Here is a 12,518-nt window from a genome sequence, read left to right on the forward strand (position 1 = left end):
TTGTTTTTTCCAGTGAGGACGTTGAGAGTATCTTATTCTTTTCTGGCGGTTCCCATTCATAAGAGGTCCGCCAATGACAGAAATTATCATTAACCTGATATAAAAACAATAAAAGTCTATGAGACGCCTGCGTATGTGTCTTCGTGTGTGTGTGTGGTATATATTTACAGTCAAACTTGACTAAGAATACTTGAGGAGTCAGGCATAATTAATTGATAGATAATGTGTATTATATAATGTATTATATACATTTCTGTGAAATTTGAATCAGTACAGGTTTTAATGATGTTTTCGCAACATTCACATCGTGTTCAACACTTGTTATTTATAACCCCAGTACAAGTACTTGTAGCACTGGTTGGTTGGGTCCTTCCAAGTAAACAGGGCATAGATAAAATTCCTTACATATTTTCACTGTTACGATCCACCTGCTTAGTAGTGAAGAGTACAACAGATGAGGTTACTGTTTACACACAAATTCTCGATGGCACTTCTGGGTTCTTTTCACAACCCTGAAAAAAATCAGTTGATACACTTGCATTAATGTAGATATTATATGCATTTTCTCAATAATTCAGTCTTTAGTGTCCTTCCACAATTTTTTCTTTGTTTCCATGGCACAATCTTCATGTTCTTTCTGTTTCTTCATGTTGTCTATCTGGCTGTCGAGGGCTATAATCACTTTGTGAAGCACAGGAAGAAATTTGATTGGTGCAGAATCTTGCCACTTTAGACTAGTCCACTCAAGAATATCTGATTTCACAATTATTTTTGCTGTGTCTTGTTATGTGGAAGAACATGAGACATAGCATTATACTCTATATTAGAATTGCTTATTATTTTTCTGTTATGCATCATTTATGTTGTCTGTGTTTGTAAAGGTATAGATGAAAATCACATTTAAATCACAGGAGAATGAGTGGCTATGAGGAGAGAGAGGAGGAGGATGTTGTTCACTACCAGAAATGGAGAGCAGCATCTCCAGAGCCCAGCCTTGTGTCTATGAAGAGTGATAATTCCATGGGAGAACTCCGAAACTTCAGTGGTAAAACAGAGACCTTTAATCCCAGGTGAGACGAAAACCAGTACTGGGGACAAGAAAGTTATAACTTAAACATCAGTGATAAAGGGAGACGAATCTGATTTATTGAGGTGACTTTCTCGGTATCTTTAGACAGCATTAAGTATCCATTAAGTATTTTGTGTGTTTTGAGGGAGTGATTGAATTGATTAATTCAAAAGTCACCCAAGGCCAAACAAATCTTATTATGCTTTTTTTAACAAACAAATAACTCAAGCACTGGTCACCTGATGCGCAATGGCAGTATATGTCAGAGTGTTGCCCATGAGGCTATCGGCTCAGACTCTATGGATGGCTTTAATTAAGTTAAGGTTTAAGTTAAGTTAAGGTTTAATATCTATTCAATCAATTAATGTCATTGATGACATTACAGACCTTTTGGCTCATCTTATAGTTTTATGGTCGGAAGAGGATGTTGTGCACCTCATGATAGTGATGTACACTTTCAAAACGCTGCTTCATAAAGCTTCAAAACTTATTTAGTTTCAAATCAGTGATTCAGAGCTTATTTAAATATGACCAAGTCACATGATTTCAGCAAATATATGGTTTCACCCTCTCAGGGTGCGTTTTATAATATAGTGTCAGTTTTAATGACAAATATCTGCATAATGCCAAAAAGGAAGAGTAATAGGTAATTCTCTCTAATTTTTCAAATTTGCCAATACTTCCCTAAAACACACAAAATAAGCAGTGCAAATTAATAAAACAACATAAATTATTTCATTGATAATGATTCATATTTTAGCTATTTCATTGCATTTATAGTTTTGACCAGTAGGTGTCCCCAGCGTATAGAGTTTCACTTCAAAATAATGTCATTGACTGTAGAATCATGATTGGTTGATTTAAAAGATTTTGTTTTCTGCAGTTTTTAGTGAATCATTATGATTTTAAAGGTCCCGTTTTTCGTGGGTTTTTGAAGCTTTGATTGTGTTTATAGTGTGCAATATAACATGTGTTCATGTTTCGCGTGTAAAAAAACACAGTATTTTTCACATAATTTACTTATCTGTATACCGCTGTTTCCACTGTCATAAAAACGGGCTGATGACTTCCTTGTTCTATGAAGTCCCTCCTTCAGAAATACGTAACGAGTTCTGATTGTGCCAGCGGTTCCTGTGTTGTGATTCGACAGCAGGAAAGGTCACGCCTCTTACCATAACGTGGAGATGCACGCGCTCAGTGTTATTGTAAACATGTCTTTAATTTTACCCTATCAATTTGAGCCGGAATCAGACCCGGTGATTGGACTGCGGGATGAAAATAACAGCGTTTCGACGACATGGCGACAAACACAATCTACAAACGCAACTCTTGTGTATTCCTGTGGGCGGAGGTTAGTCAAAAAACTGTTTTAGTGACGTCATTAAAGAAGGAAGTAGAGGGATGTAGTCCAAACTGGCCGTTCGATGTAGGCGACTTCTGTTAAATAAAATATCTCGCTTGGCATTGAACTTTGAGCTTTAAAATTTTACAGATTTTATTTATACTCTAACAACAACATTACACACTAACTAAAGTTTGAAACATGGGATCACGAAGAACGGGACCTTTAAGTAAAGAGAAACTTGAGGTAGAGACCTGTACAAAACATTAATGTTGGGTGTTGGGACCGGAACTGAAAAATCCGTCCCAGTCCCAACACACAACATTAATGTTTTGTTCTGCTCCCACCAGTAAAAGCCCACAGCTAAAAGTATGAAATTTCCTTGAACTAGTTGAGGGGAAATAGGGTCTCTCAGCTCAAGTGAGGGTCTTAGAATTCAGAAACCAATAAAATGAACTTAATACCACATTTTACAGAGGTACTTAGCAATCAAACTTTTGGTATGATAGCATTCAAGTCATGTCACCTTTAAAGGTGCCCTAGAATTAAAAATTGAATTTACCTTGGCATAGTTAAATAACAAGAGTTCAGTACATGGAAATGACATACATTGAGTCTCAAACTCCATTGTTTCCTCCTTATGTAAATCTCATTTGTTTAAAAGACCTCTGAAGAACAGGCGAATCTCAACATAACACTGACTGTTACGTAACAGTCGGGATCATTAATATGTACGCCCCCAATATTTGCATATGCCAGCCCATGTTCAAGGCATTACACAAGGGCAGGACGTCTGGATCTGTGCATAGCTGAATCAACAGACTAGGTAAGCAAGCAAGAACAATAGCGAAAAATGGCAGATGGAGCAATAATAACTGACATGATCCATGATATCATGATATTTTTAGTGATATTTATAAATTGTCTTTCTAAATGTTTCGTTAGCATGTTGCTAATGTACTGTTAAATGTGGTTAAAGTTACCATTGTTTCTTACTGTATTCACGGAGACAAGAGCCGTCGTTATTTTCATTATTAAACACTTGCAGTCTGTATAATTCATAAACACAACTTCATTCTTTATAAATCTGTCCAACAGTGTAGCATTAGCCGTTAGCCACGGAGCACAGCCTCAAACTCATTCAGGATCAAATGTAAACATCCAAATAAATACTATACTCACATGATCTGATATGCTGCATGACGAACACTTTGTAAAGATCCATTTTGAGGGTTATATTAGCTGTGTGAACTTTGTTTATGCAATGATAGAGTCGAGAGCTCGGGAGGGGGCGGAGAGCGCGAGCAATTAAAGGGGCAGCAGCCTGAATCGGCGCATTTCTAATTATGCCCCAAAATAGGCAGTTAAAAAAATGAATAAAAAAAAATCTATGGGGTATTTTGAGCTGAAACTTCACAGACACATTCAGGGGACACCTTAGACTTATATTACATCTTGTAAAAAAAACGTTTGATGGCACCTTTATTTAAATAGTGCTTTATACAATACTAATTGTTTCAAAGCTCATTTACAGTTATAAACAGGAAAATAACGATCCAGTGATGCACGATTCAATTCAGCTCTAAAGCAGCTCTAAAAGGACAATAGTAAACAGTAATCGTTCATTTGAAATCAGTTCATTGTTGACTAATTTTGGTTCAATAACTGTGTAAAGTTCATCAGTTATGAAATGAGTTAAATTCAACTATAAAGCAGCTCTGGAGAAAACAGTGATGCCATCATACAGCTAATAGACCCGTTTCATAGGCTGTGATGACGTTTTAATGGTCATCAATATCGTAAATCCTACAAAGTTTTTTCATTTTTTAGTATTATATTACATTTGCATTAAATTACAAAAAAAAAAACAAAAAAAACAGTTAATGCACCTGTGAGGGTGTTTCTAATACAGAAGCTATGGGAGTGACTGTAAAAATGAAATGTTTCTCTCTTCTGACTGTTAACAATCGCTCTCTATTTTTTTCCTCTCTTTTTGAAAGTTGTGAAAACACTATGGAGTTTTTCTTTTGCTATTTGCGCAAATGGAAACACAAAAATCTATTTTTCTGTTATGCATCATTTATGTTATCAGTGTTTGTAAAGGTATGGCTGAAAATCACATTTAAATCACAGGATGAGGAGTGGCTATGCAGAGAGGGAAGGGGAGAATGTTGTTCACTGCCAGAACCAGAGAGCAGCATCTCCAGAGCCCAGCCTTGTGTCTATGAAGAGTGATAATTCCATGGGAGAACTCCGAAACTTCAGTGGTAAAACAGAGATTTTTTACCCCAGGTGAGACAAAAACCAGTACTGGAGACAAAAGAATTATAACATAAACATCAGTGATAAAAGGGGGCAATCTGATTTATCAAGGTGACTTTCTCAGTAACATCAGACAGCGTTAAGTATCCAGCTTTGTGTCTATGAAGAGTGAAGGTGACTTGAGTCTTTTGGGTCCTTTCACCAAATTGTTTGTTCAGATTAGCTCAGAGTCTGTTTATTCAGATTATGTTTTTACCCCACTAGTGATAAGTTTGATAAATGTTACGTACGGTGTACATTTTACAGGGTGGCCGCGGGTCCTTAAAAAGTCTTAAAAAGTCAAATATACTTTTCCTAATAAAAGGCCTTAAAAAGTCTTAAAATGTCTTAAATTCAGATTTGATAGGTCTTAAATATTTTTTGTTGCATAGAGACAGAGCGACACATAATCTTAAAACCACGCCCACCGGAGGGGGAAAACAATCCAAAAGTCCCCATTGCCTCTTTGTAATTTCTGGCTTATAACAAAAAATAGAACAATGTCTAAAAGCTGCTATGTGACATAGTGTACAGAAAACAAGCGAAAAAACCCAGAACTAAGATTTAATAAGCTGTCGACCGCAAAAAACAAATGTTTAAGGACACAAAAGTGGATACAGGCAAAGAGAGAGAGCACAACGGGTCATATTACTATAAGAACTACATTGGAGGGGAACGTATTTGGCGACAGGTGAAATAATTCTTTGACATGGTTAAAAATAATGAATGGTTTGTTTTTGTTTGTTTGTTTAGCATATGTTGTTGCCGATTACGTTTCCCTCCAGTGTATTTCTTGTAGTAATATGACCCATTGCGATCTGTCTCACTGCCTGTATCCACTTTTGTGAAGCAGCACAACTGTTTTCAACATTGATAATAATCAGAAATGTTTCTTGAGCATCAAATCAAATTGTAATGATTTCTGAAGGATCTTGTGACACTGAAGACTGGGGTAATGATGCTGAAAATTCAGCTTTGATCACAGGAATAAATTACATTTTATAATATATTAAAATAAAACGTCATTTTTATTTTTAAGAATATTTCACAATGTTGCTGTTCTTACTGTATTTTTTTATCAAATAAATGCAGCCCTGTTGAGCAGAAAAGACTTATTTTAAATTATTCATTGTTTCCAAACTTTTCACAGGTACTTTAATAATAACAATTCTATTAATACATTTAATATATAATATATTCATTATTATGATTATTAAATGCTGCATTTTATTTTTACAGAACAATAGTATGTATTATTACAATGTTCTCGTTTCTCCAGTGAGAATAGAGATCATCAGCCTGGAGACCTGCAGGAGAATTCTCACCAACCAGTAAATAATGAACTATGCAAAATCAAAGACCAACACAAAACCAACATAAAGAATAAGTATGGGAACTTATTTGAAGGAATCAAACTTGAAGAGAATCAAACAGCACTGAATAGGATCTACACACAGCTGTACATCATAGAGGGAGAGTGTGAAGGAGTGAACAAAGAACATGAGGTTTTACAGATGGAGAAAACACCCAGGATAAAGAACTCACATAACACACAAATCTACTGCAATGACATTTTTAAAGCCTTACCTGAACCAGGATGTGATGAGAAAGGCAAAAAGTTTGTTCTTACTAAAGGCATCGCTGGAATTGGAAAAACAGTCTCTGTGCAGAAGTTTGTTTTGGACTGGGCTGAGGGAAAAGCCAATCAGGATGTAGATTTAATGTTTGTGCTTCCATTTCGAGATCTCAACTTGATTCGAGATGATCAGTACAGTCTTCACAGACTTCTGCTGGACTTTCATCCTGAACTTAAAGATCTGGAATCAAAGATTTATGAGGAGTGTAAAGTTGTGTTCATCTTTGATGGTCTGGATGAAAGCAGAATGACACTTATGTTTAAAGACAGTGAGAAAGTTTCTGATGTGAATGAGACTTCATCAGTGAGTGTGTTGATGTCAAACATCATGAAAGGAGAGCTGCTTCCCTCTGCTCTAATCTGGATCACCACCAGACCAGCAGCAGCCAATCAGATCCCCTCAAAATACATCAACCGTCTGACAGAAATTCAGGGATTCAATGAGCCTCAGAAGGAGGAATATTTCAGGAAGAGAATCAGTGACGAGCATCAAGCCAGCAGAATCATCTCACACATTAAAAGAGCAAGAAGCCTCCACATCATGTGCCACATTCCTGTCTTCTGCTGGATCTCAGCCACTGTGCTTCAAAAGCTCCTGAAAGAAGATCAGAGAAAAGAAATCCCTAAAACTCTGACTGAGATGTACATCCACTTCCTCCTGATTCAGATCAACAAGAAGAATCAGAAGTATGAAGAAAGAGATCCTGATAAACTCCTGCAGTCCAACAGAGAAGTGATTGTGAAACTTGCTGAACTGGCTTTCAAACAGCTGATGAATGGCAATGTCATGTTCTATGAGGAAGACCTGAGAGAGAGTGGCATAGACGTCACTGACGCCTCAGTGTATTCTGGGATTTGCACTGAGATATTTAAGGAGGAATCTGCGATTCATCAGAGGAAAGTCTACTGCTTCATACATCTGAGTGTTCAGGAGTTTCTCGCTGCATTCTATGTGTTTTATTGCCATCTGATGAAGAAAATGGAGCCATTGCAGTTGTTTCTGGAAGATAAACATGAGAAGTACAGCTCTACGAAAAACATGTCTGCACTACTATCATCAGCAGTCGATAAAACCCTTCAGACTGAAAATGGACATCTGGATCTTTTTCTGCGGTTTCTGCTGGGTGTCTCACTGGAGTCCAATCAGAATCTCTTACAGGATCTACTGACACACACAGAGAGCAGCTCAGAGAGCATTGGAGAAACCACACGGTACATTAAAGATGAAATCAAAGAAAGTTATGGTCTCTCAGCTGACAGATCCATCAATCTGTTCCTCTGTCTGCTGGAAGTGAATGATCAGACTCTCTACAGGGAGATTGAGGAATTTGTGAAATCAGACAAACGTTCAGAGAAGAAACTCACTCCTGCTCACTGCTCAGCAATAGTCTACATGCTTCAGATGTCAGAAGAGGTGCTGGATGAGTTTGATCTCATGAAATACAACACATCTGATGAGGGTAGATGGAGACTGATACCAGCTGTGATGAACTGCAGAAAAGCCTTGTGAGTATTCATTCATAGTATCACAAAATAAGCAAATTTATATATAGTTGAGATTCAAACTAATTTATCTATGAAACCATAACCCTATTTTTATTCATAGAACACGAATGTGGAAATTATTACATATTTTTATATGAATATCGAAGAAGAAAGGATATAAACAGTTGAAGCCACATTAAACAGTAGGCAGTATAAGCACAGTCATCTCAGAATTAAATAGTCAGAATTCAAATCACACAATTTATACCCCAAACAAAAGAATTACTTAGTACACTGTTTACAAACCCTGTTTCTGGAGGCACACCAGTGTCATTTGAGTTTAATGATGAAGATGAAGAGTCTCCAGCTTTGCCTTATCATAGACTTAGAGCCGACCTCCACATTCTGATTCTATCTCGTGTCCATTGGTTAGGGTTTTCAGACAGCTAATGAATCAATAATGAACTGTTTTAGTGAGCTTCATTTCACACAGTGTATTAGCTTTGGCAATGGTTTTTCAATCCTGGCCCTGGGGACCCACTGCACATTTTGTATGTCTTTCTTATATGAGTTACACTCAGTTAAGTTCCCTGACTTGAAGATCTGAATCAGGGTTCAGATTCACAAAATATCTTAAGGCTAAAAGTAGCTCCAAACTTACCAATTTAGGAGAAACTCTTATGGGAATGTCAGTCCTAATTGTTTAGACTCCTAAATTTTTGCTCTAAGAGTATTTCGAAAAGCATTTTAGCACTAAAACTACATCCTAAATCTGTAAAACATTAGGAGTAGAAGAGAGGACTGCTAAGTCATTGAGACCAAATCAAACAATCCTAATGGCTGTTGCTGGCAGTCCACCTCAGCAATTCACCCAAAGACACTGTACACCATTGAGGCAATAGTGATAGAGTCTTGAGTGCTGAAACTTTTCTTCATAAATGCAATACATATTTTGATTTATAGATTTGAAACTATGATAATATGGCAAAAGAGAAATCTATAATAAATAAATAATGTCTGATTACCTGTGGCAGTTGTTTTCACGAGTTCACACATACAAATGATCAAATAGAGTTAAAAAATATATATAATAAGTGTATTTGGCGTGCTGTCCAAGGGGATTGAGGGCTCTGAGCTTGAAATTTAGCCCAAACCCAGAGTTCTCCCCTATATCCCCAGCTGAGAGTGAGGAACGGGGAGGTGGAGGAATGCAGAAAACTGCTGAGGTAACTAGGTGAGTTGGCTCTCGTCTGTGTATACATACCTGACATGTAAGAGGCTGACAATTAGCTGAACATATACTAGTTTAATTTGTGACACTTATACATTTTAAAACCTTTATTTGAATATGGCAACATGTACCTCATTCTAAAATATTTCTGCGATTAAATCGCCAACAGAGACTCCTCCCCCATCAGCCATTCACTGTGTGCATAGTTGGTGAGCATGTTGACATCATCCATAGCAATGAGGTCAAACCTGCCCTTACTCTTAGCTTAAGATTTCTCTCTATTCTTTAGTAAAATTTGGTCTCAGCAGCTTTGTGAATAGGTTTTAGGAGGAAACTCTTAGCTAAGAACTTTTACTGCCATTTAGAAGAGGTCTTAGTCAAGTTAAGTCACCTTTAGTTATATAGCGCTTTTTACAATGCAGATTGTGTCAAAGCAGTTTTACAGTGATAACTGGTAAATAATTTTGGCTGCACAGCAGCTCTTAAAAAATGGCATCATTGTCCAGCTTAACTAAATTCAATACTGATTCATTTGGTTGTAAAACTCAATAATTTGTTTGTTTATCTATATATCAGCACTGGAGAATAGAGTGATGTCATCGTCCAGCTCAGTTCTGTTCGCATACAATGGTGTCAATGCAGGCAGATCAAAAACATTATATATATCAATGTAATATCAATATCAAGTATAATATAATATCAAGTGTCCCCAACTAAGCAAGCCAAAGGTGACAGCGGCAAGGAACCCAAACTCCATCAGGTGACATCAGATGACAAACAGGTGATAACAATGGAGAAAAGTCGGGGGGCCAGTTCTCTCTGGCCATCAGCGAACAGTGCATGATTATGAATCAGGCAGCGTTACAGGTCATAAATCCAATTGGGATTGCAACAGTCAAACTATTTGGTCCAGTTCCATCTAGATAAAGATCGTATTCATCATGCCGGTATGGGACGGTTTGTTGGGAATCTGTGCCACTGGCTGTCTTGGTAAGATAAAATGTTTTGTGAATATGGCCCCGGCTGTTTTAAATAAGGATGGTGTACAATGGGGCTTCTCAATTAGAAGGCTGTTAAATATTAAGGCTGCATCCTTCCTACATCTGTCCTTAAAAGGATTATAGGCTTATACTCTTTTTAGCATTTAACAGAACAGGACTGGGCAACTCTGGCTCTTAAGATTCACTGTCATGTAGAGTTTGGCTTAGAGGTGCTCAATCCTGTTCCTAGAGATCTACCTCCCTGCAAAGTTCAATCTTCAGCAAATTAAGATCTTCAGGAGCACTTAAAAATTACAGACAGGTGGGTTTGATCAGGGTTGGATCTGAATTCTGCAGGTAGGTAGACCTTCAGGAATAGGATTGAGCACTTCTGGTTTAGCTCCAACCCAAGAAAAAACTCATGCAGTGTTGTAGGCCCCCAGGACCAGGACTAAAATCTTTGTGATCATTAAAAGACATTATCCTGGTTTCACAGACACTTAAGATAATCCCAGACTACAGTAAAATGCATGTTTAAGCATTTTATGCTGAAATCAACTTTTTTCTGAGCAACTTAAATGCCCCAATTGAATTAAGGCCTAATCCCGATTTAATCTAAGTCCTGTCTGTGAAACCAGACCATTGTCGTGCACAGAATATTGAAAACATGATCTCTTCCTCATTGCACTTTTATCCTCTGTTATAGACTCGGATGTGGTCTCTCTGATCAGTGCTGTGAAAGTGTGTCTTCAGCTCTACAATCATCAAATACCCATTTGAGAGAGCTGGACCTGAGTAACAATGACATACAAGATTCAGGAGTGAAGCTGTTATCTGCTGGACTAACGAGTTCACACTGTCAACTGAACAAACTGAGGTTTGACCTTCAGATTCACTATTAGACATGCACACTCGATGAACAGTCAGTGTATTACTGGCAGATAACTGGGAATGTTCAATTATTATTGTGTCAGTAATGGAGTGTAATTATAATTGCTGTATTTTAATTGTTCTAGTGTATTTGCATGCTGACTAACAGATGATCTCATTTGTCAGGTGGTTTCAAGTGCATCTACAGCATGTGTTACCTAAAAAGATGCTATGTTTAACCTATTATGTTGTAACAAATCTTTTCGGTGTCCCTTTAACAAACAAAGTTGTGCTGGTGAGAGACTGAAAAGTTCAAAGAAAAGAAAAAAAGGATAGAGAGAAAATGGAAAGGAAAGGGAAAGTTTTTTGGCATGCATGAGCAAACCCTGATTTTTATTATTTATCAAGGGTTTCATCAGCCTCTAGAAAAATGACTCGGAAGCTATGAATATTAACAAACTGATTTGGACTTTTTTACCTTAATGTTTTGTATCCTGCGTTCTTGTTACTGCTTTAATTATCGATTATTTTCCCCTTTTCCCTCAATCTTTCTTGCATCATCTGTCCATTCATTTTTCATCCTTTTGTTCTTCCACATTTGTTGTTCTCTTGCTATTTAATTAGACTTTTATTTTGCTTATTTAATTCAGATAAAAATTAAATGTAAACTGTTATGAATGCATGGTTACTATGGATACAAGTGTTCCAATACAATATGATTGGTGGCTTATTGATAATTAAAAGATTTATTTAACAAAGAAGGTATGATCTAAATGGTAAATGGCAGTCAAATGTCAATTACATTTTTCAAGTGTCTATACATTATTAGTGTTTTTCTTTGGAAAACTTTTACTTCACAAGATTCTAAAGCATAATAGTGTACTTTTTTACAGCACTATGTTTCATATTAAATTTCATTTAATACTTAATTACATTAGAAATCTAGTACTTTCTTACTTGAGCAAAAATCATGTAAATTTTTACTTGAGTACAAGAAAGCACTACATTTTTAATATACTTAAGTATTAAAGGTAAAAAAAACCTACTTTTATTTATGAAATGTTGTGTAGTAAAAAGTATGACATCATGCTTTAGAATGTAGTGAAGTAAAAGTTTTCCAAAGAAAAAACTTTGATAAAGTACAGATACTTTTTAAAATTATTTGAAGTAAAAATACTTCACTACTGTCCATCTCTATATTTTAATGACTGAATCCTTTATTTTGTTCAGACTGGCAGGTTGTCGATTGACTAGTCAGTGCTGTGAAAGTTTGTCTTCAGCTCTACAATCATCAAACTCCCCACTGAAAGAGTTGGACCTGAGTAACAATGACCTGCAGGATTCTGGAGTAAAGCTGCTTTCTACTGGGCTGAAGAGTTCATACTGTCAACTGAAAATACTGAGGTGTGACTTACACTTCTTCACTACATACTCAAATATGTGTATGCATAGGTGTTTTGTAGTGATCAGGTTTTATTTCAGATTAGCATCATCTGATAATTGTAATCAACTGACTATTTGAAAAAAGTATTTAACTAGTGTAATTTTGTAACAAATAAATGAAGAGTTTATTTGCAAAAACAGTTAACTCCATTTTTATTAAT

At 36.5% G+C, this 12,518-nt stretch overlaps 1 protein-coding gene across 1 annotated transcript in view; it reads left to right on the plus strand.

Moving 5' to 3' along the window:
- The window catches only part of LOC125244463, a 28,102-nt gene that overhangs the window by 9,134 nt on the left and 6,450 nt on the right, over positions 1–12,518 (plus strand). The window contains exons 7-11 of the mRNA XM_048154543.1: positions 892–1,070; positions 4,545–4,703; positions 5,992–7,854; positions 10,751–10,921; positions 12,145–12,318. Of these exons, the coding sequence (XP_048010500.1) occupies positions 892–1,070; positions 4,545–4,703; positions 5,992–7,854; positions 10,751–10,921; positions 12,145–12,318 (2,546 nt within the window). The remainder of the gene's footprint in view (positions 1–891; positions 1,071–4,544; positions 4,704–5,991; positions 7,855–10,750; positions 10,922–12,144; positions 12,319–12,518) is intronic.

This window comes from Megalobrama amblycephala, linkage group LG14, assembly GCF_018812025.1.
Source record: "Megalobrama amblycephala isolate DHTTF-2021 linkage group LG14, ASM1881202v1, whole genome shotgun sequence".
Lineage (NCBI taxonomy): Eukaryota > Metazoa > Chordata > Actinopteri > Cypriniformes > Xenocyprididae > Megalobrama > Megalobrama amblycephala.